This window comes from Molossus molossus, unplaced genomic scaffold, assembly GCF_014108415.1.
Source record: "Molossus molossus isolate mMolMol1 unplaced genomic scaffold, mMolMol1.p scaffold_m16_p_2, whole genome shotgun sequence".
NCBI lineage: Eukaryota > Metazoa > Chordata > Mammalia > Chiroptera > Molossidae > Molossus > Molossus molossus.
In genome coordinates, this window is record NW_023425355.1 from 137676321 (window position 1) to 137697605 (window position 21285).

At 40.3% G+C, this 21285-nt stretch overlaps 1 protein-coding gene across 1 annotated transcript in view; it reads right to left on the reverse strand.

Annotated features, from left to right (window-relative positions):
• The window catches only part of REPS2 (RALBP1 associated Eps domain containing 2), a 166940-nt gene extending 146677 nt beyond the window's left edge, over nucleotides 1-20263 (reverse strand). The window contains exons 1-4 of the mRNA XM_036270186.1: nucleotides 20165-20263; nucleotides 15619-15742; nucleotides 9101-9249; nucleotides 6297-6423 (exon numbers count right to left, since the gene is read on the reverse strand). Coding sequence (XP_036126079.1) covers nucleotides 6297-6423; nucleotides 9101-9249; nucleotides 15619-15742; nucleotides 20165-20263 — 499 coding nt within the window. The remainder of the gene's footprint in view (nucleotides 1-6296; nucleotides 6424-9100; nucleotides 9250-15618; nucleotides 15743-20164) is intronic.
• Nucleotides 20264-21285: the final 1022 nt, after the last annotated feature.

Consider the following 21285-nt stretch of genomic DNA (forward strand, 5'->3'; position numbering starts at 1 on the left):
TCAGTGGTTTGGCTGGTTTGGCTCAGCAGTTAGAGCATCAGCCCTCATGGACCAAAGGGTCTCTGATTTGATTCCAGGTCAAGAGCACAAATCCCTTTCCATGGTCAGGGTGCTATGGGAAGCAACCAATGGATGTTTTTCTTTCTTTCTCTCTCTCTCACTCTCTCCCTCCCTCCCTCCTTCCCTTCCAGGTACCTAAAAATCAATGGGAAAATATCCTCGGGTGAGGATTAACCAAAAAAGAGAGAGAGAGAGTAACAAACAACTCCCAGGCTCACATCTGCTTATTGTATTTCATCCAAGAAACTGGAACACAAGACTGTAACACATTAAAGCATCAAATCACTTAGTGAATATTCAAACTCTGCTAAGAATGATTAAACATATAAAAACTGCAAAAGAAACATACACAGAGAGCACATAATCCCGATTTTAAAAATAAATCTCAGCTGGTAGTCAGGTGTTGTCTTCAAAGAAGGATTTTTAAGATTATTCCACTTTGATGAAACACCGAATTAAACTCTTAATGCCAGAAGGTTTGGATGACAATAAGCTGTACCATGGCTGGGATACTAGCAGTCAAAAGCTTCTCTGGGAAGCTAATCCCACATGCCTCTGGTTCTCCTCAGAGAGAAGGAGCTTCTTCTACTGCTGAGGAAGAAACAATGTGGGGGAGGCTATTTGGCCCATGGCTCCAGTCTCTTATCTACAAGGACCTTCTTCCCTTGGAAGAGACAGACCTATCATCAGTAAGATGAATGAAGACTCAGCCACATGGGGGATCATTTTTGGAAAGGCCTGGCCCCAAGGGCAGATTTTCTCTTCCTACTCCATGGGAAGCCTGGGTAGGCCACACCTGCCTGTGACTGGAAAGGTGAGTGTCTGAAGCCCATGCAGTCACAAATCTGAGCCACGTGCTCTAATCAGCTCTATTAGTACCACAGCTGATATTCAGGCCATCATCAGTCTGACTCCTGTCTCATTCTGCAACTGAATCTGAACTCAGGAGGTAAAAAGGTGGGTATTACTTATTGCCTCTGCTCTGCTTCCTTCCGAATAAAACACAAAACATGCAACTCAGTGCAAAAAATATTACTTCTTAGATCCCCTTACAAGAGGTTTAATAAGGAACTAGAAGTACCATCTTTCTCCAAGAATAGGAATACAAAACAAACCCTAAAGATTTCATTACTGTAAGATTCAATGTCAAACTAGAATAATTTGACATGAGTAACTTCACAATAAAGACTCTACATCTGCAGTCAACCCAGTGAATGAAAGCCAGAGGATAACTTTCAAGAATACTTAAAAATTTCACAAATAGCCCTGACCAGTTTGGTTCAGTGGTTAGAGCATCGGCCCGCGGACCCGAGAGACCCGGGTTCGGTTCCCACTAAGGGCACGTACCTCGGTTGCACTTTGTCCCCAGCCCTCTCTGGGGTCATGTGGGTTGCAACCACTCGATGTGTCTCTCTCACATCAATATTTCTCTCTCTCTCTTCCTCCCTCACTCCCTCCCACTCTATCTAAAGGTAAATGCAAAAATGTCCTCGGGTGAGGATAAAAAAAATAATAATTAAAAAAAAAAAAAAACCTGGAAAAATTCCACAAATAAAACAAATACCAGATTCTAAACACACACACACACACACACACACACACACACACACACAAATACTAGGGACCATTTAAGCACCTACAGTGTGCCAGAAATTGTGGTAGGCACAGATGCTTACATTTTTCATTTGATCCACAAAGAAAACCTCTGAGGTAGAGATTATTATATTTTATAAAGGAAACTGAGGCCCAGAAAAGTGAAATACCCATAGTCACACAGGCTGGAAATGGACAGAAATGAGAAATGTAGGCCCACCAAGTGTACTTTTAGGGCCAACAGATGAACAACACAGCCCATTTTCTTAGATGAACAGATACCTAGAATTGATACATCAGAATAAAATGTATAAGAAAAAGCAGAACAGCCTGGCCAGTGTTGGCTCAGTGGTTGAGCATCAACCCATGCACCAAGAGGTCGCTGGTTCAATTCCCAGTAAGAGCACATGCCCAGTGGGGGGCATGCAGGAGGCGGCCAACTGATGTTCTCTTTCATCGATGTTTCTCTCTCTCTCCCTCTCCCTTCCTCTCTCTCTAAAATAAATAAATAAATAAATAAATAAATAGCAGAACAGACATACTGATTTTGAAATAAGACAAATATCAGAAGAAACAAGTGAAAGAGTTGAAAAGTGGTTGCCTCTAGAGATCAGAAACAGGTTCAGTGGGAAGGAGAACAGTTGTATTTACTATAGGCATCTAAATATTATTTAACTAGATGCATGTATTACCATGATTTAATCATTATTTTTTAATGCGGATAGCATTATCTGCCTCTGAGGGTTGTGGTAAGAAGAAAATAATGCACACAAAACCTCAACACGATGCCTGGCACATAAGTCTTAAGCAATGAACATTAGCTACAGCTACATCTAGCAGATGAGACTAGCAAGAACCCAGGAGAGAAGCTGAAGAGGGGCTCTGAATTATAGACTGGTCTGATGATGGTCAGTCTGATTTAAAATATACTCAACACATACCCCACTAGCTAGGAATCATGGCAGAATATTGGACAGGGAAATGACCTCAGAAAAATATATTACAAGAAAATTATCCCATACCCTGGCTGGTTTGGCTCAGCGGTTAGAGCCTCAGCCCACAGGCCAAAGAGTCCTGGGTTCGATTCCAGCCAAGGGCATGTACCTTTGTTGCGGTTCAACCCCAGCCCTGGCTGGGGTCATGTGGGAGGCAATCAACATTGATGTTTCTCTCTCTCTCTTCCTCCCTTCTGCTCTATCTGAAGATAAAAATGGAAAAATATCCTTGGGAGAGAATTAAAAAAAAAATTTATCCCAGTAGCAAGACTTCTTTCTGAAAAGGTGGAAACTAAAAATAACTCTAGAATAGTTAGTATCAGAGTCACTAAGGCTTAACAGGTTTTAGATATGCTACGGTCTACCAAAGGGAAGATGTAGTACAGGAATCGGAAAGAGAATCTTGAGTCCATTGAATGGGTTAATAACATTGTGGAGGCAACAAAGGAGAGTTAAGAAACAGATGAGGGGGCAAACACAGAAGCCTGAAGAGAATTTGAATTCCAAAAGCGTAGGAAGAGAGAAAAGGAAGACGTGATCTTCTCTTATTTCTTGACCTAAAGATAAGTGACAGAAAAGGAAGCAAATAGGTAAAAATAAAATAAAATAAAAAATAAAATCCTTCGGAGGGAAATCCTTCGGAGGGAAATCCACCAACATCATAAAATCAGGAATTAACAAGCCTTGACATGAATAGTATCAATTAGAAGCAAAACTCACAAGATGGACCCAAGTTGCAGATAGAAAATTCTCCCTTCCTTTGACTTAGGTAGGTGGAGAAGTCTACATGAAAATACCTGTAAACATTTTATTTATGAATGACTTTGTTCCCACCTACAGGAACCTAACAGCCTCCTAATTGATGGTTAGACCCAGGAAACGCCTTGAGAAAAAGGAGACTGTTCACTCAGACTCCTCTCTATGGGTATGATGTCCAAAGAAGAACCCTCTAGAAGAGCAGCTCTTCAGTCTAAGGATCATAATGTAGGAGAAAAACCAGGAAGAGATAACAGAAACTTAGAAAACAATGTTTCAAGAATGAAAGAGTGACCATAAAGAGATATCACTTCACATCTAACAGAATGGCTAAAATTAAAAACACAGGAAATAGAAACCACTGAGAGTACCAAGTGCATGAACTCTCATATATTGCCGGTGAGAGTATACAGCCATTTTGGAAAACTCTTTGGCACTTTCTCATACACCTATACTAAGTCCAGCAATTCCACTCCGAGGTGCCAGGAAAATTACAACATATGTCACAAAACACACACACACACAAATGTTCATAGTATCCTTATCCATAACAACCAAATACTGGAGACAACCCAAATGTCCATCAACAGAAGAATGGTTCATCAAACTGTGGTCCATTCATATGATGGAACACTACTGAGTAATAAAGAGGAACAAATTACTTATACACACAACCATGTGGATGAATCTCAACCACTATGCTGAGAAAAAGACAGCAGACAAATAAGAGTACAATCATTCAATATGATTCCATTTATATGAAGTTCTAGAAGACGCAAAACTAATCTATGGTGATAGAAATCAGAACAGTGCTTGCACTGGGGAGCAGAGGGTGACTGGAAAGGGGTATCTCTGAGATGATGGAAATGTTCTATCCTTGATCAAAATGGTGGTTACATGAGTATATCCATTTGTTAAAACTCAAATGGAAGATTTTAAATGTGTGCATTTTAACATATGTAAATTTCACCTCACTTTTTTAAAAAAAGGATCAAAAAGCATAGAGACATGAACAACCTCAATAGAGGCTACTAAGAGTCAAGAAAGATGGAGAAAGCAGGTTATCTCCTTGCCACTGGGGGAACGGAAGCCCAATTTGAATGGGATGAGGAGAGAATGGGGCATGAAATAGAGCTTGTACAGGCAAGTTTTTTGTTTGTTTGTTTGTTTTTTACTTTTCTTTAAAAAAATTTTTTTCTTTATTGATTAGAGAGAGAGAGAAAGATAGAAACATCAATGAGAGAGAGAATCGACTGGCCGTTTCCTGCATGTCCCCCAATGGGGATAGGGCCCACAACCTGATCATGTGCCCTGACCAGGAATCAAACCGGCGACCTCTTGGCTCTTGGTGCATGGGTTGATGCTTAACCACTTAGCCACACCAGACAGGCCAGTTATACTTTTCAAAAACTGTTATATGCATTTCATGGTTTTCCTATTTCTGGTACTGCCAAGCTCATTATAAAGGCTTTCTCTATTCCCAAACCAACCAAGAGGTTAGTATTAGGATGAGGCAAGTTTTTTAAAGAATATCAAAAAAAGGGTAGAACCCGGTGATACACTGACTCAGTAGAACAAAAATTACTTACCTGTGAATTAAAAAAAAAACAACAAAAAACCAGGCATCATGCTAGGCACAGGACTCCCATTTCCAAGCCCGTATAAGATTAGGAATTTTAAAAACGCACTTCTAAAAACAGGGACATCAGGCAGGAGGGACTAAAAGAGGAAAATGAATTCTTAACCCCCTTCTGTTGCAGACATCAGTTGGACATTCAAGTTTCAGGAAAGTGATTTATTGTTACAATTTCATCTTGTATTTGCAAAGGACTTAATTTCCAAACGTATTTTATACTCATGTTCTCACCAATCCTCAAAACACCCCTATAAGATTCTCCACTTTAAAAAAGAGGAAATCATGGTTCAGAGCAGTTAAATGGCTTGCCCGAGGTCACATAGCTAGTCACATAAACTCACACCTTCTGATTCCAATCAAAAGATTTTTCCATTATGCCATACCCGCTTCTCTCTGCAGGATTACAGCCTCTCTCTAGTCCAGGCTAATACACATTTTATATGTGTCCCTCTAGAAGTCACCACTATTTTCAATGCAGCAAAAACCTGCAGAAACTGGGTCATTTTCAGCCACAGTCCACAAAACAAAAAGGGAGGTTGTGGGTACTCAATTCTAGAATACCTTTAATTGGTCATATCTTAAACTAGGAGCCTGAGCCCCAGGAGGACAAGATACTGCAGTGGATTTATGGAGTTTTAGCACTGCAGCCTAGGCAGCCAACTCTGCAAGTCATCCTTAGAACCAACTAATGTATTTTATCCTAGAATGTGAGCAAGAAGGCAACCCTACGACTGGCACTTTACACACTTCTCAGCAAAATGTTTTCCCTACCATTTCCCTTATTCTTATTCCCCAACACAAGAGCTAAAGAATTCCATTTATATGATCATTCTTTAATGGTTGAATCAACTCTTGCATTTGCAGAGTTATATTTTTAAGTTGTTCCATGAAAGCAGTTATCATATAAATATGTTTGGTATGTTTACAGAGAGTAACAATTCCAAAACAATACAATCCCTTAATATGCCACTTTCTTGTGTGATGAAATCTGTATATGAATGATTAAATCATCTAAATTGTTGTTTACAAGTCTAAAGATGAACTAATTTGTAGGATGGGAGACGAGGCATTACTAAGATATATTTCCTTTTATTTTTTTAAACCTTGCTTGAGAGAATAAAATTAAATTGAGCCATGTTTCCAAAGACAGAGGTAATTCAGTCTGGAGATTCAGCAGCTGGCAGCCTTGCTGCCTGATAGATTAAGGAGTCTCTAAGACCCTGCCTGGGACAGCTGGCCTGCAGATCGCCTCTTACCTGGATGCATCTGCTCCGTGCTGCTCCGCAGTTTGCTGTAGCCATGGCTCAAGGGCACCCTCTGGTAATGAGGCGGGGAAGAAGGAGGGGAGGCGAGGGGTGACATCGTGGGAGACTGTGTTTCCTGCTTCAAAGAACCAGAGCAGAGTTCAGAGACGATCACTCGAGAAGCCTGCCGCTCTGAGCTGCAGTTATGAAGTATAACACAGCTTTACTGCTGGTGAGCCGGTTGATTTAACAAATGGAGGAAATGTTTTCTCAAAAATTCAGCTGGGTTAAAAATCAGTGTCTGAGAATTTAAAAGTCTCCCAGAGAATAAAGTCTCGCCAGTACTCAGGTACTAAATTATTAAAACAAGCCTGGAACACTTTTGGTTATTCCAATAATATTTTCCTTTGGGGGAAAAAGACACTGATCACATGAAATAACATTCACACACTCCACTTCTTATCTCCTTGTGGATAGATTCAATTTTCATTCATTAATAAAGGCCCCTATTTCCTGGATTTACACTCATCAAGTCTTCCAGCAAATGAGAATATTAAAAATATTTAAATGCTTAATGCTAAATATTCTTAGAGCTTACTATGCCAAGTAAAAATGTCAGTTTTTTATTTTTACACTGAGAGACCGCAAAACAGTTAATTATGGGTGAACCACTCCAACTAACCCACTCGTAAACAATAGGATGGAGCCTTAAACATGTTACTATTAGAATCTCAATTCAAACGTGGACTTGATGTTGGACCCTAGGCAGGATAAGCAACGTAACTCTGCTACTGGGTTTCCTCCTCTGTGTTTTTTAATGCTACCAACAGAATGGTAACTTGAGAGTACCCAAGTATCAAAAAACGGTACTCTTTATCAACACAGACACTATATAGTTGATGTTAGTGTAAAAAAAATGCAATCTGAGCCCTGGCCAGTTTGGCTCAGCAGTTAAAGCGTTGGCCTGCGGTCCAAAGAGACTCGGGTTGGGTTCCCGCTAAGGGCATGTACCTTGGTTGCAGTTTGTCCCCGGCCCTGGTTGGGTTGTGTGGGTGGCAGCCACTCCATGTGTCCCTTTCACATCAATGTTCCTCTCTCTCTCTCTCTCTCCCTCCCACTCTATCTGAACAAAAAATGGAAAAATGTCCTCGGGTGAGGATAAAAAAGAAAAACAAATGCAATATGAGATACTGATTAATACTCTTCTTCAAGAAAAAGAAAAGAATATTTGCTTTGAACTGTGAGCTCACACTCACAGATTGGGTGGGCCTAACATAAACCCAGCCTGAAAAGGCTGTGTCAGTCACACAGCCAGGGCATGGACCCAGAAAGTTCCCAGAGTATCAACCATCCTGGGATAGTGAATCCTCATTCCTCTCCAAATGCTGGCGGGAAAGCATGCCAAAGAGTACTGACTGAAGATTCCTATACTCCTTTCCATATATATATCCCTGAAAAACTAGTTAAAAATGTATCAGAGTTATAAAAGCCACAGTACATGGAGTTATTTAACAGGACATGCTACACCTCATTAAATACGAAACTATAAATATAAAACTTCTGCAGCAAGACCTCAGACTTCCAGCATTATCAGGGTGAGCCATATAAATGAGTTCTCCAACTTAATTCTTTAATTTCATTGCATTTTTAAAACATTTTGATTCACCTTCCTAAAATAGAACTAATTTCTTTGCCTTATAGAAGATATTATATTGAATATAATTTCACCTGTCTGAATGATTCAATATCTTTTATTAAAAGTATGAGCTGTATGTATGTGTAACTAATGGACATAGACAACAATGCTGAAGATGGGGTGAGGTAGGGGATTGGGAGGAGGGTGTCAATGGAAGAAAAAGAGAAAACATCTGTAACAAAAATAAATTTAAAAGAAATTTTTAAAAGGGGTATAAAAAAAAGTATGAGCTGTACCTTGATGACCTCAGGGTTTACTAATGTGTAAAACTATTTACCTCTTCTTGATAGGCTCACTCCTCTGGAATTTCCCTCCCTACTCTTGTTCCTAACTTGCTAAATGTGTAATGGCAGCAGTTACCAAGATAGCATTCCAAACATGTTCCCCAAGAAAAGATTCCCTGGTGAAAGAAATCGAGTAAATACAGATCTCCAGGTTCCTTTATGGCAGGACTTCTCAAGGCATTTAATGTGCTAATGTGCACTATGAATCTCCAAGACTGAGCATTTAGTCTTCCTCCAAGAATAGGATATGAAGCAGCATTCTTCAAACATATGTAGCCAGAGAAACCTTTCCTTCAGACTTTTTTGGAGGAGACTACTTAATAAAAACTCCTAGAAGTTACATTTCTTTTTTTTTTTAATAATTAATTTATTTTTGTTACAGATGTTTCTTCTCCCTTTTCCCCCACTGATTCCCCCTCCTTCTCCCTCCCCGCCCTGTCCCCAGCTTTGTTGTCTATGTCCACTGTTCATGCACACATGCATATAAGTTCTGTGGTTTATCTCTCCCCCACCACCCCCTCTTCTGGGGATTGTCAGTCTGTACCCCACTTCAAAGAACTCGTTTGGAAATGCTGATTAATCAAATAAGTATGCTAAATTAGTGGCCTTACTTTGGACACAGTTCTACATTAAAGTAGACTCTAAAGGGCCCATGGGTGGCTCATGGTAATTTCTGTGCACTGGACTCTATTTCTTGCTACAAGGAAACATCACTGGCTCACTTCCAAGTCTTTAATTGCATCCCAGATGGTGAGATTCGCTGGAAGCTTGACAGCAGATATAAGGTGAAGTTTCATGGTCAGAGTCAAATGGACAAGCCTGATCAAACTGTTTACCTGTTTATCCTCATCATCTGTTCTTTTGAAGGTATTTTTTTCCGAGATTAAATATGGAATTTGAACCTTAGTTCCATGCAGCTCAGCCGAGTTCCCAAATCGTATCTCACTGTCAGTCTTTGACATCATAAAGCGAGGCAGCGGCAATTCTTTAGGACCAGAATCAGAGAAGCTCAAGTGAGACTTTATTTTAGAACTGAGGAAAGGGGAACTCACTGGCCAAAAGATGAATCACTTTTGAGGAAAATTCCAGAACACTAAATATACATTAAATTTTTATTCTGACTCAATGAGGACTCCTATAGTAATGTGAAGATAGAAAAATGCTACAGTTTTACCAAAGTGTTCTGACTTAACATTTTTAAATGCCATCAAACCTTCACAGACCTAAGTCAGGGTTTGGATGCATCTCCCACTTCAGCCGAAGAGAAAGGATGTGATATATAAATAAGTGACAAATGGTAACAGGCAAAATTTATATAGCATTTATGATATGCCAGACACTGTATTAAGATTTGCAAATATTAACTCATTTAATCCTCACAACAACTCAACAAGGTAAGACTATCATTAACCTTCATTTACAGATGTGGAAATAGACACGAAGGAGCTAAGTAACATCCTTAAGATCACATAGCTCATCTGTGGCAAAGCTGGCTCTTAACTAGTGCCCAGTGCTGCTGCCCTACAAAAAGGTCCTTCATTCCTAGGGCAAACTTCCTGAGTAGAACAGTTTCTTACCCTATGTCATTCCTTAAGGGATTTTCACATTCAATCTCAGTTGTCTTTTCATAATGGAATAAGGAAAATGCTATCAAGTTAAAGCAATTAGTCCAATGTTCAGCCAGATCCCTACTGTCAAAATCATCAGCCACACTCACAATGCTACAAAGAACTGATTTGCAACAGTCTGGTATATTTACTTATCTTTCAAATCTGACAAAACTATTCTGAAAACAGAAATGATGCTTTGGCACACTTCTAGTTCTCAGCACAGCAAATCACACAACACAACTCCAAAAATGGGGATAATATTGTGAATTACACATAATGATTTGCATCTGTATCCATTGTTCAGGCTAATACTCATCAGTGTGCCTTTGCGCTTCCATCAGCTCTCTGTTCCAAAAACACAGCTGCACTTCCAATGATTGATGCTGTGCTAAAGCCAGAAAACATCTTAGCAACAGCAAGCAAGTATCCTAGCTCCCCAGACAAAGAAGACCCCTGGTTCTCTAATATCCACATCGTGTTTATTTTTAGTTGCTATGTCCACATTTGATTCAAAGAAGTAGGCAATATGACAAATCCCTGCGTGATCAATCAGCCAAGGGCCCAAGAGACAATAAATAGAATAACCAATCTGGAAAATTAAACCAAGACCTTCCTAAAGAGAGGATGGCTGCCATTTTTACTGTTTTAATGTTTCCCAACCTCAGCAGCTATCCAGCACTCAAGGCAGGAATGGACTTCATAAGAAAAAAGGCAAGAGAAAAGTAAATCAAATATAAGCTAATCCTACGGTGTCTTCTCAGAGAGGTGTTTCAGCTCAGTCTGCAAAAAGGATCTGAAAAGATGGAACAAGATCACATAAATAACTTGCACCCTGATCTGCCCACGAGAGGATGGCTCTACTTCTAAGTGCTTGAGGGCAAAAAAGAAGTAAATGGCCAGCAATTGTAAGCTCCCTGACCAGTATTTTACTGGTGTTTAACAGATAACCCTGGCTGTTTAACCCATCTTCGACTAGGGTGAGGTCAGAGATGCCTAGTGCCAATATTTAAGGATGCACTCACTCGCAGGGCCATGTAAATGCAGAGTAGACACTTACAGAGCCCTGAGAGTGAGTGCCCTTTAAATTATGTACCCTAGGTACCTCTTGCCTCACCCCAGTTCAGGCCCTGGTATAACCAAACATGTACTCATAGTTGAAGCAAAGCTCTTGAACATGGTCCACTTGGCTTTCATTAGAAGGCACTCTCAATACTGGCTGTACATAAGAATCACCTAGGGAGCTCTTAAAAATCCCAATGTTCACCCAGCCAGTGTGGCTCAGTGGTTGAGAATCAACCCATGCACCTAGAGGTCACCGGTTCGATTCTCAGTCAGTGCATATGCCCAGGTTGTGGGCATGATCCCCTGTGGTGGGTGTGCAGGAGGCAGCCAGTTGATGTTCCCTCTCATCGATGTTTCTATCTCTCTCTCCCTCTCCCTTCTTCTCTCTCTAAAATCAATAAAGAAAAATAATTTTTCATCGCAATGTTGAAGCCATACCCCAGAATAAAATAATGCATTTAAAGCTCTCTAGGTCAGTGATTTTCAACCTTTTTCATCTCATGGCACACATAAACTAATTACTAAAATTCTGCGGCACACCAAAAACTGTTTTTGCCAATCTGACAAAAAATATAGATATGGTTTTTAATTCATTCACACCAAATGGCTATTGTTGTGTTGGCTATTGTCATTTTTTAATTTGACAGTCTAAGGGAAAAGAGGTCAGTGCCCCTGACTACATAGTCAGGTACGGCATGTTTTAAAAATTCTTGTGGCACACAGGTTGAAAATCACTGCTCTAGGTGATTCTCAGGTGCAGACAAGGTTGGGAACCAGGCAGGGCCTGAGAAAGATGACTTCTGTAAGAGTCCATCAAGGAGTTCCAGGTGAATCAGAACTCCAACTGTTTGAACTTAAAGAGTGACAGATGGTTAGGACTCACTCCTCATGCATAACCATTCAGCTCTTCATTCTGTCATTCAACAAACATGTCCCCGAGTGCCCACAATGCCCCACAGTGCGGGAATTACCAGATCCTCCTCCCTTCCCCTTAGTAAGCTCTAGATTAGTGAGGAAGACAGACAAAAAATTAGTCAAACTTGTAAAGGAGTATTTACAAACTCTGATAAAAGTGGTATGAAGGAGCACATGCTGAGAGAGAATAAAGTAGGGAGGGGATGTCACACAGAAGCATTACCTAACAGGTCCATTCAGTGATTACCTAACTCCCCAGGGATATGTACTTTTGTTTTGACTTACTATTTATTCTTGATTGGCATTTACAATTCTGGAAGGGTACAGATTAATTTACAGAAAACTGTTAGCTAACAAGCAATTCTTGTGTAATAACAATGCAAATGAATTTCCTCTTAGAAAAGACATAATAACCAAGTTCCAGTTGTACTGCCCTATAGGGCATTAATCAATTTTATATGTAATTTAGTAATCTTATTCTAGCATTCTTTCTTTCCATAACTATAAATACTTCTGATTCTCTTATACATTTGTGAACCAGCTTTACTATATGCTGGGTTGTTTTTTTTTTCACTAATGAATTAATTTGACAGGGCCTACTTTAGATAATAGGGTAGGAACAGTCTCGGAATCCTGAAGGATGAGAAGGAGTCAACCATAGGAAGGAGAAGGGAAAGAACAGACCACAGGGAACCCAAGAACTCCAGATAACATGGTGTTTTCCTGTAGCAGAAAAGAGATGGCCCAGAAATTGCTAGAAGGCCAGTGAGGCTGTGGGACAGATTGTGAGCAGGGTGGGGAGAGGTTTGAAATAAGGATGGAGAAGTAGGCATAGACTAGATTATGCAGGGTTTACAGATAAGTGTAGGGACTTTGAATTTAGTGATATGTATAACAGCAAACCACTGGAGGGTTTAAGGAGAAGGAGAAACAATCTGATGGATATTTTAAAATGACCACTGTTACTGCTGTGTGAGGGAAGAGAATGGAATAGAGAAGAGAAGAGGTCAGGAAACTAATAACAAAACTGCTGTGGTATCAGGGTGAGTGGCTAAGGGTGGCCCGGTGTAGTAGGGACAAAAAGATGGAAGGAGCAGGCAGAAAGACTGGAGCCACATTGTCAGGACTTTTGATGGATTATATTGGAGAGCAAGGAAAAAGGAGGAACCAAGAATGACTTCCAGTTGTTCCTCACTTGAGCAACTGTAGATGGTTGTGGAATTTACCGAAATGGAAAAGGCTAGAGGTTAGAGGTTAACACATGTATACACACAGGCACAAGTCATTCATGAAGGGTGGGACTCAAAGAAGTAAAGGTGGACTCACAACTCTCTGAGTATGATGGGGATACCACAGACTTTCAGATTAGGTTCTCACAGAGCCTTCCTTTGGCCTTCAAGATTTGTGTCATCACACAATAAGCTAATGGATTTCAAGCAACAAATTGGAAAATTCTAAGTGTCAGTTCACAGTTTGGCCCAATCTTGCTCTCATTCTTACTCAACATATGCTGACTGCAAATAACTTTTATTTAATAAATCTTTAAATGAATGAAGAAAATTCAGAATTAACTTTGAGTATACTCAAACCCTCGGAGGTAAAAGGCATCAGGACTTATAAAGCACAACAGAGAAAGCCTTATATTTGTGAAAAAGTGTTAATCCTATACACAAGTGATAACACAGGCCATCTTTCCCCCACCCCCTGAGAAACTGAACTGTAGATTTGGACACAAGTCAGGTAAAAGGCTTCAGTCTTACTTAAAATAAGCAACAAAAGTGTCCAAATTTTATTCTTTCTTGTATGCAACAAAGCAATTCTAACTTTTCCAGAAGATAAAGTTGGAATATACTACGATAAAGCTTAATGACCATTACAATGCAATGGAAACTATCAGTGCCTACCACAAATCCAATGTGATGTATGTTTAATTACAGCAAGTGACTAACAGCTCTGACTGCTATGTCTTGTAGCAATAAACTCCAAATGTGCCACTGAAATAATGCTCCATCAAGAAACTTGTTTCAAGGATTCAAATTATGTAATACCGAGGGATGCCTTTGGGTCAGATTTTTTTCCAATTTGGACAACATTCCTCAATTACAGATTACAGTCAACACCTTACTAAACACAAAGAATAATCAAGAATCTACTCTGCATAGCAATGAACAGCATGGGATCTGAAGGCTGAGCTCCTGGCTCCAAACTCTACTAGCCTTGTGTCCTTAGGCAAGTTACTCACCTCCCTAAATTTCCATCTCCACATCTGTAAAATAGGGATAATAACATTCCCACAGTAAAAGACCACCAGTGTTCACCCATAGCCATTTCTCTCTTTGCATGGAACATAAGAGAATTACATCCCCTCCAGTCTGCTCTGCAGTTAAACCAATCATGTGACAGGTTCTGCCCAATGCACTGTGAGCAGCAGTAACAGGAGTCACATCCAGGCAAATGCATGTAACTGCTAGGGTGAGAAACTATTTCTCTGTTGTGGCAATTATGGGAACAGGTGCTGTGTTGGAGGTTCCACAGGATAAGGCAGCCAGGATAACAGAGCCACCACGTGGAGGGCAGCTGCCCTAGAGGTTCACCCTGACCCACTGCAAAGCAGGGAGTGAACTTTATTTTGTTAAGGTACTCAGATTTTGGTGTAGTCTCTTATCATAGCTTATCCTAGGCAATGCAAACTGGCACAAATACCCAATTTAAGCCTTGTGAAGACTAAATGAGACAGTGCCTGCCATATACTATGCCTTTGACAAAGAATAGCAGAATGATCACAGCCTCCCTGATGGTTAGGGTAAAAGGGCTTTGTTTCCCCAAGCTATCAGAATCTTCTCAGCTCTTTGAAGTTCTCCCACAAGGCTACCATGGGTCAGCCATAAATCCTGAACCCACTTTGAGGTCTACCAGAGACTGTACAAGACAGGGGTGAACAGCTGAGTGGTTTTTATCTCAATATGAGGAAAAGGAAAAAGTTCCTGCATAGCTATGTGCACATATGAAAGTCATTTGTATCAGAGTGAATTAACAGAGGACCTCAGCACATCCCTTGAGTATTCACCTTCTTCAAACAGATCTGTAAAACCAATACTAGGCAGTATAAATGATGACAAGAGTCTGGGACTTTGCTTTTTGTTTAAGTTGTGGAAAGTGCTCAAGTACATGGTGGGTTAGGGGAAGGGATGGCAAGATAAGGAAATGTTAAATCAAAACTCTGAGAAGATAATTTCATTCTGCCAAAATTTTGGTACTACTGAAGTACTTACTAATCATCAGTATAGTGCTGTAGGAATTGGGGAATTAAAGGATGATCATAGCTGTTATGACTGGCAGGGACAAGAAAGAGAGAATGGAGGCAGTTCCATCCAAACTCTCCCAGTTACTCGTCCCCTTGTCCTGAACAAAGCCTTAAATGACATTATACGTTCCTCAAGAGGAAAATTAAACTGAATGTTATTCTTTTCCCACAGGCTCTAAAATTTTTGTCCCAATCTCTTCCTGCTAAAGAACAAAATCTATTTTAATGGCAAGTCAGTTAAAAGGAACTAATCTCAGGTTGCTCTCTGAATTTTTTTCCCCACTTAAAAAAAAAGAAACTAGGATATCTGCTAAGTTTTCTTAGTTTAGTTTACAGGAGAGTTGGAAAAAGCAAGCAGAAATTCTACAAATGCTTATAGAATAGACCTTATACCCACTAAACATGGCCTCAGAAATAAGAAACCTGCCATGGATAATAAAATATATAACTGGGAGCTACTTACCACATTTAATACTCTCTATCCTCACAGGGAGGCCAGACTGTGCTGCAGCAATTAATTTCAAGGCAACATAAAACTGAGTTGGACCAAAATAACCAACCCGCTTGGCACCACACAGTTCTGTGATCTAAAAACAGACAAGAAAAACAATGCTGAAAAACCCCATTTCATAACAGGAAAATGAGACAAGATATATTATGAAATCTCAAAGATTTCACAGTGTAGCTAACTAAAAGTCCCTGGAGAACCTATGTGTACACAGTGGTTTCTTTTTCTTCCAGTTTACAGGGAGGTTTTCAATTTGGATAATTAAATTCTACCTACTCATGATGTTTAAGGACTGAGTGACTATTCCTCCTCTTTCAACAATAAAAATAAAGGTGACAAAGGATGGCTGTTACTCTTTTTACAAAAGAGAGTGACTTTTTCAGGGGGTAGATTATGATGTATGAAGTGTAGAAAGTTAGTAGGGTAAAAAGAGAACAGATTAGTCATAACACTATCTGTGGATGATGCTATTTGATTGAAATTCAAAGTGATTATTTTTAAAGTTCTCAGGCAAAATGATTTCCTAAGCATTAAAATTATATCTTGAGTGCTCACTTCAGAGAAACAAAAAAGAAGTACTATACACACGAATATTTTCAAGATATTGCAGTCTTTCATTGGTAGACCTTAAACTAACCCAGATCCTATTGGGGGCTTAAAATAAATTAAACATTCAATGACTTTTTAAAAGTTACTTCAAAGTAATAGATACTCAAAAGTTCAAATAATACTAAGTGGGTATGAAGAATTAAAAAGCATCCTCCACTTCCTATGCCCCAGAGGAAAACACTATATATTCTTCTAGAAAGGTTCTATGCATTGTAGCACACACCTGTGTTTTTCCTGTTGTTTATTCAATATTGCATACAACAGAATACTGTATACTATTTTGCACCTTTTTTTTTTTCATTTAGCAATACTGTTTTCATGCCTAAGGACATCTCAGCCTAGATCCCCACCACCCTCAGGACAAAATCCTATCTCCTTAGTATGGCATTAAAGCCCCTTAACAACCTAGCCCTGAGCAGCTTTTCTAGTTTCATCTCTGGACACACACACACACACACACACGCACACGCACACACGCATATGCACACTCACATGGACGCACTCAGTTCTGTAGCTGCATTCAGCTTCTCCTACTGTATCTAGTGCATATGCTGCAGAAGATGGGAAATGAAATAGCCTTAAAGTCCTGGCCAGTGTGTCTCAGTTCGTTGGAGCGTTGTCCTGTACACTAAAAGGTGGTGGGTTCGATTCCCAGACAGGGCACATACCCAGGTTGCAGGTTCAATCTTCAGTTGGAGCTCTTAGAGAAGGCAACCAATAGATGTTTCTCTCTCTCACTCCCTCTCTCCTTGTATCAAAAAACAAAAATATATCCTCAGGTGAAGATTAAAAAATAAAATAAATAAATAAATAGTCTTAAAGTCAAGGTTGGTTTTCAAAAAATAAACTAGTTTTGTGACTTTGGGCAAGTTAACTTAATCTGCCTGAAACCCTCTTCATATGTAAAGTAGAACTATTCTCTCCCTCATAAGACTACTATGAGGAAAAGAATAAATAATATACTAAATGAACCTAACAGTACTTAGCAATACTCAATAATTGGTGGGTTCCATACTACTCACCTGCAACTAGAACCTCCTCACTCCCCACTAGATTTAACTTCAATGTTATTCTGTGTTGTTCCTTCCCAGGTCCCCAGGTATGGTTTATTTTCCCAGTATATTCTCTGACTATTCAAATGTCCAAAAATATCATTCACATGATACACTGTCTTAGACTTGCTTCCAAGTAAAAGGGGTGGAGTAAGTGGGGAGTATGGGTGAAACAAGCCCGACCAAGAGCTGAGAACTACTGAAGTTGGATGATGGGTTCATTCTCCTACTCCGTACTTTTGTGTACATGTGAAATTCTCCATATTCAAGCTTGTATATCTATTTCAACACTTAACACATTATATTACAATTATATGGTTTATCTTTGCCTCCCATCAAAATGTCTTCTCTCCAAGGACAAGGGATAACTTCCATTCACCTCCAAGCACAAGGTTAGGCACCCAGGATATACTCAAAAAAATCTTAATCAAGTGAATGAACCAACCCTCACAAATAAAAACTGAGTTTTACAATACAATCCCTTGTTGTGAATAAATTACACATTTTAGGTACAGGCTTGCCTGTACATAAAAAAAAAACCAACTACATTAATGTTATTCCAATATTAATATAGTTGTCTTGCAGAATAATAATGCTTAATATTAAAAAATTATAATCCTCACCCAGCTGGAGTGCCTCAGTGTATTGAGCATCGTCCCATGGACTGAGAGGTCCCAGTTTGATTCCTGGTCAGGGCACATGCCTGGGTTTCAGGCTCGATCTCGGGCGGGGGGGGGGGGGCGGGTTGTGGGAGACAGTGATCAATGTATCTCTCTCACATCGATGTTTTTCTCTCTCCTGTCCTCTCTCTCTAAAATATCAATAAAAACATATATATTTTTTTATCCTCACCTGAGGACACTTTTCCATTTATCAGATAGAGCGGGAGGGAGAGAGGGAGGAAGAGAGAGAGAGAAACATCGACATGAAAGAGACACATCGATTGGCTGCCACCCACATGACCCCAACCGGGGCCAGGGACAAACTGCGACTGAGGTACATGCCCTTAGCAGGAACCGAACCCGGGACTCTCCAGTCCACAGGCCGATGCTCTAACCGCTGAGCCAAACCAGCCAGGGCTAAAACCGTATTTTTTAAAAAAGAAATTATAATCCTTGGTATGTGAACAACTTAACAACTATATTTCAGTCAGTGTTAATTTAGTATCATTAACTCTTAGTTATTCCTTGACCATAACTACCACATAGAACTGAAAAGCTCTTAACTAAAAGTAATTGAAATTACTGCTAAAACTTTCACTATGGGACTTTGAGAGAAGCACCTGAATCTGACATTAGTAAACCACCTCATTTACCTGGGAACCTGTCCTTTGGTCCTACATACCATTAGAATCACAGCTTTATAGCCAACATAGAATAAGTGGAACTGTGACATACTAAGAACATAAGTAAAGTGAGCCCATAAGTCATTTTGTAAACCAAACCTTCAGGAGACATGCCAAGAACTTTCTGGAATACAGTCGTCCTTCAACACTTCATGCTTCGACTTTCGCGGCTTCACTCTATCACGGTTTTTTTCAAATATATTCATTAAAAAGTTGATCGAGACAGTGAAAATGATACAGCGCGCGCTCAGTTGTCTGAGTCGATTATATACCCCTGTATTACAATTACAATTACTGTACGTATGGACTGTAGGCCTATGTATTTGAGCACCCCCACAAATCCTTCAATGCCAGGTGCAACTGGTCGACCACTCTTTGTGTGTGGGCAATAACTTTTTCCAAAAAAATTGGGTATGGTGAAACCAAGCCAATTAGAGCGTGCTGTTCACTGACTGGCTATCCTATCCTCTTCCTATCCTAGCCAATGATTGGCTCAGCCTCATGCAAGTTCATTCCTCTCATACATGCTTCTACATCACTACGCATCGGAAGCATCTTTGCTCTTGTAAGTGTTTGCGATTTCTGAGAACTTTTATCTAAGCCCCACAATGGCTCCTAAACATGCTACTTCTAAGCCTTCGGACGATGAAACTAAGAGCTGGAGGAAGATGCTTACCATCCAGGAGAAGGTGAAACTCTTAGATATGATCAAAGATGGCAAGAAAATTGTGGAAGTTGCCTGCCATTATGACTTGAATGAGTCTACAGTTCACTCCATCCATAAAGATGAAAAAAACATCCATGCAAAAAAAAAAAAAAAAAAAAAGAACACCCATGCAACGGCTACTGTCTCTTTCAACAAGGAAGCAAAGTGCATCATGACAAGTCGTAATAAGTTCATAATGAAAACAGAGTCTGCCCTAGTCGTTTGGATCAGTGACAGCTGCAAGAAAAACATTCCGCTGGATTCGCTGGTCATCCAGGAGAAGGCAAAGCAGCTCTATTAATGCTTTACGGTGGATGAACTCAACCAGGACCCTCTTCTGCAACGTTCATAGATTTCATGGCAAGCAAGGGTTGGTTCGAGAAATTCCAGAAGAGGTATTATCTAAAGAGTGTCGTTGTCCATGGAGAAGCTGCCTCTGCTGACCAGCCCAGCAGAGGACTACATGAACAACACATTCCAAAGACCCTTGAGAAGGGCAAGTATCATCCATAACAGGTGTTCAATATGGACAAAACAGGACTGTTCTGGAAAAGAATGCCTTCCTGGACATTCATTTTCAAGGATGAGGCCAAGGTCCGTGGCTTCAAGACATTTAAGGATCGTGTGACTATTGTTATGTGTGGAAATGCTGAGGGATTTTTGCTCAAGCCTGCCCTTATCTACAAAGTCAAGAACCCTAGGGCCCTGAAGAATAAAAACAAGAACCTGCTGCCAGTGCATTGGATGCACAACGACAAGGGCTGGATCACAAAGCAGCTGTCATCATACTGGTTCCACAAATGCTTCATCCCCCAAATCAAGCTGTATCTCACAGAGAAGGAACTCATGTTTAATGTCCTTCTCCTCATGGGCAATGCTGGAGGTCATGTGCAAGACCTATCCTACGATGGTGTGCATATCAAGTTCCTTCCTCCCAACACCACTTCACTGATTCAGCCCATGAATCAAGGTGTTATTCGCACGTTCAAGGCCCTCTACATGCAAAAAACCCTGCAGCACTTCATTGAAGGCATGGACCTTGAGGAGAACTTCTTGCTGAAGGAGTACTGGTGGCAGTATACCATTACGACTTGTCTGAAGAACATTCAGACTGCACTGAAGGACATAAAGACGGAGACCATGAAGGCCAGCTGGAAGATGTTGTGGTCTGAAATTGTCCACAACTACAAAGGATTCACCCCAGAGAATATAAGCAACTCAGCAGTGGATAAGGTGGTTAGGCTAGCCATGATGCTAGGAGGAGAAGGTTTCACAGTTATGACCCACAATGATGTGGATGAGCTGCTGGAGACACATTCGGACCCCTTAACTGATGAGGATATGGTGGAGATGACTAAGTCTGCGAGTGAGGAAGAGGAAGAGCAGCCAGAGGTTCCTGGGGGGTCAGGAGGAGGAAGTTGGCCTTACACCATGAGAACTATTAAGGTAGTACAAGACATGATTGACGAATGGGACCCACAAATGACGTGTGCATTGCAGTTCCGGAATGCACTTGATGGAGTGATAGAACCCTACAAAAGCCTCCTCACGCATATGAAAAGACAACGCCAGCAACTGCCTATCACGATGTTCTTCAGCCACGTACCCAGACACCCACTGCCCACTCCTAGCACTCCTTAAGCAGAAGACGATGATGACACACCTGCTGAAAATACTGCACCACCTGAAGACTCTCCTACTGAGGTCGTGCCTTCAGAGGAGCAGTACCTTGCTCTTCTTTGCTGTGCAGTACATCTCTTCATCTTCATCGCTTCATCATCGAACAAGTTGTACTATTTTCATAGGTTAGTGGTTGTGTGTAAGAACTGTGTGTGTGTAGAATTAAATGTACAATAATAATATGATATGTGTAACGTCTAATATGTCTTATTTTCTCTTATTTTGTCTAA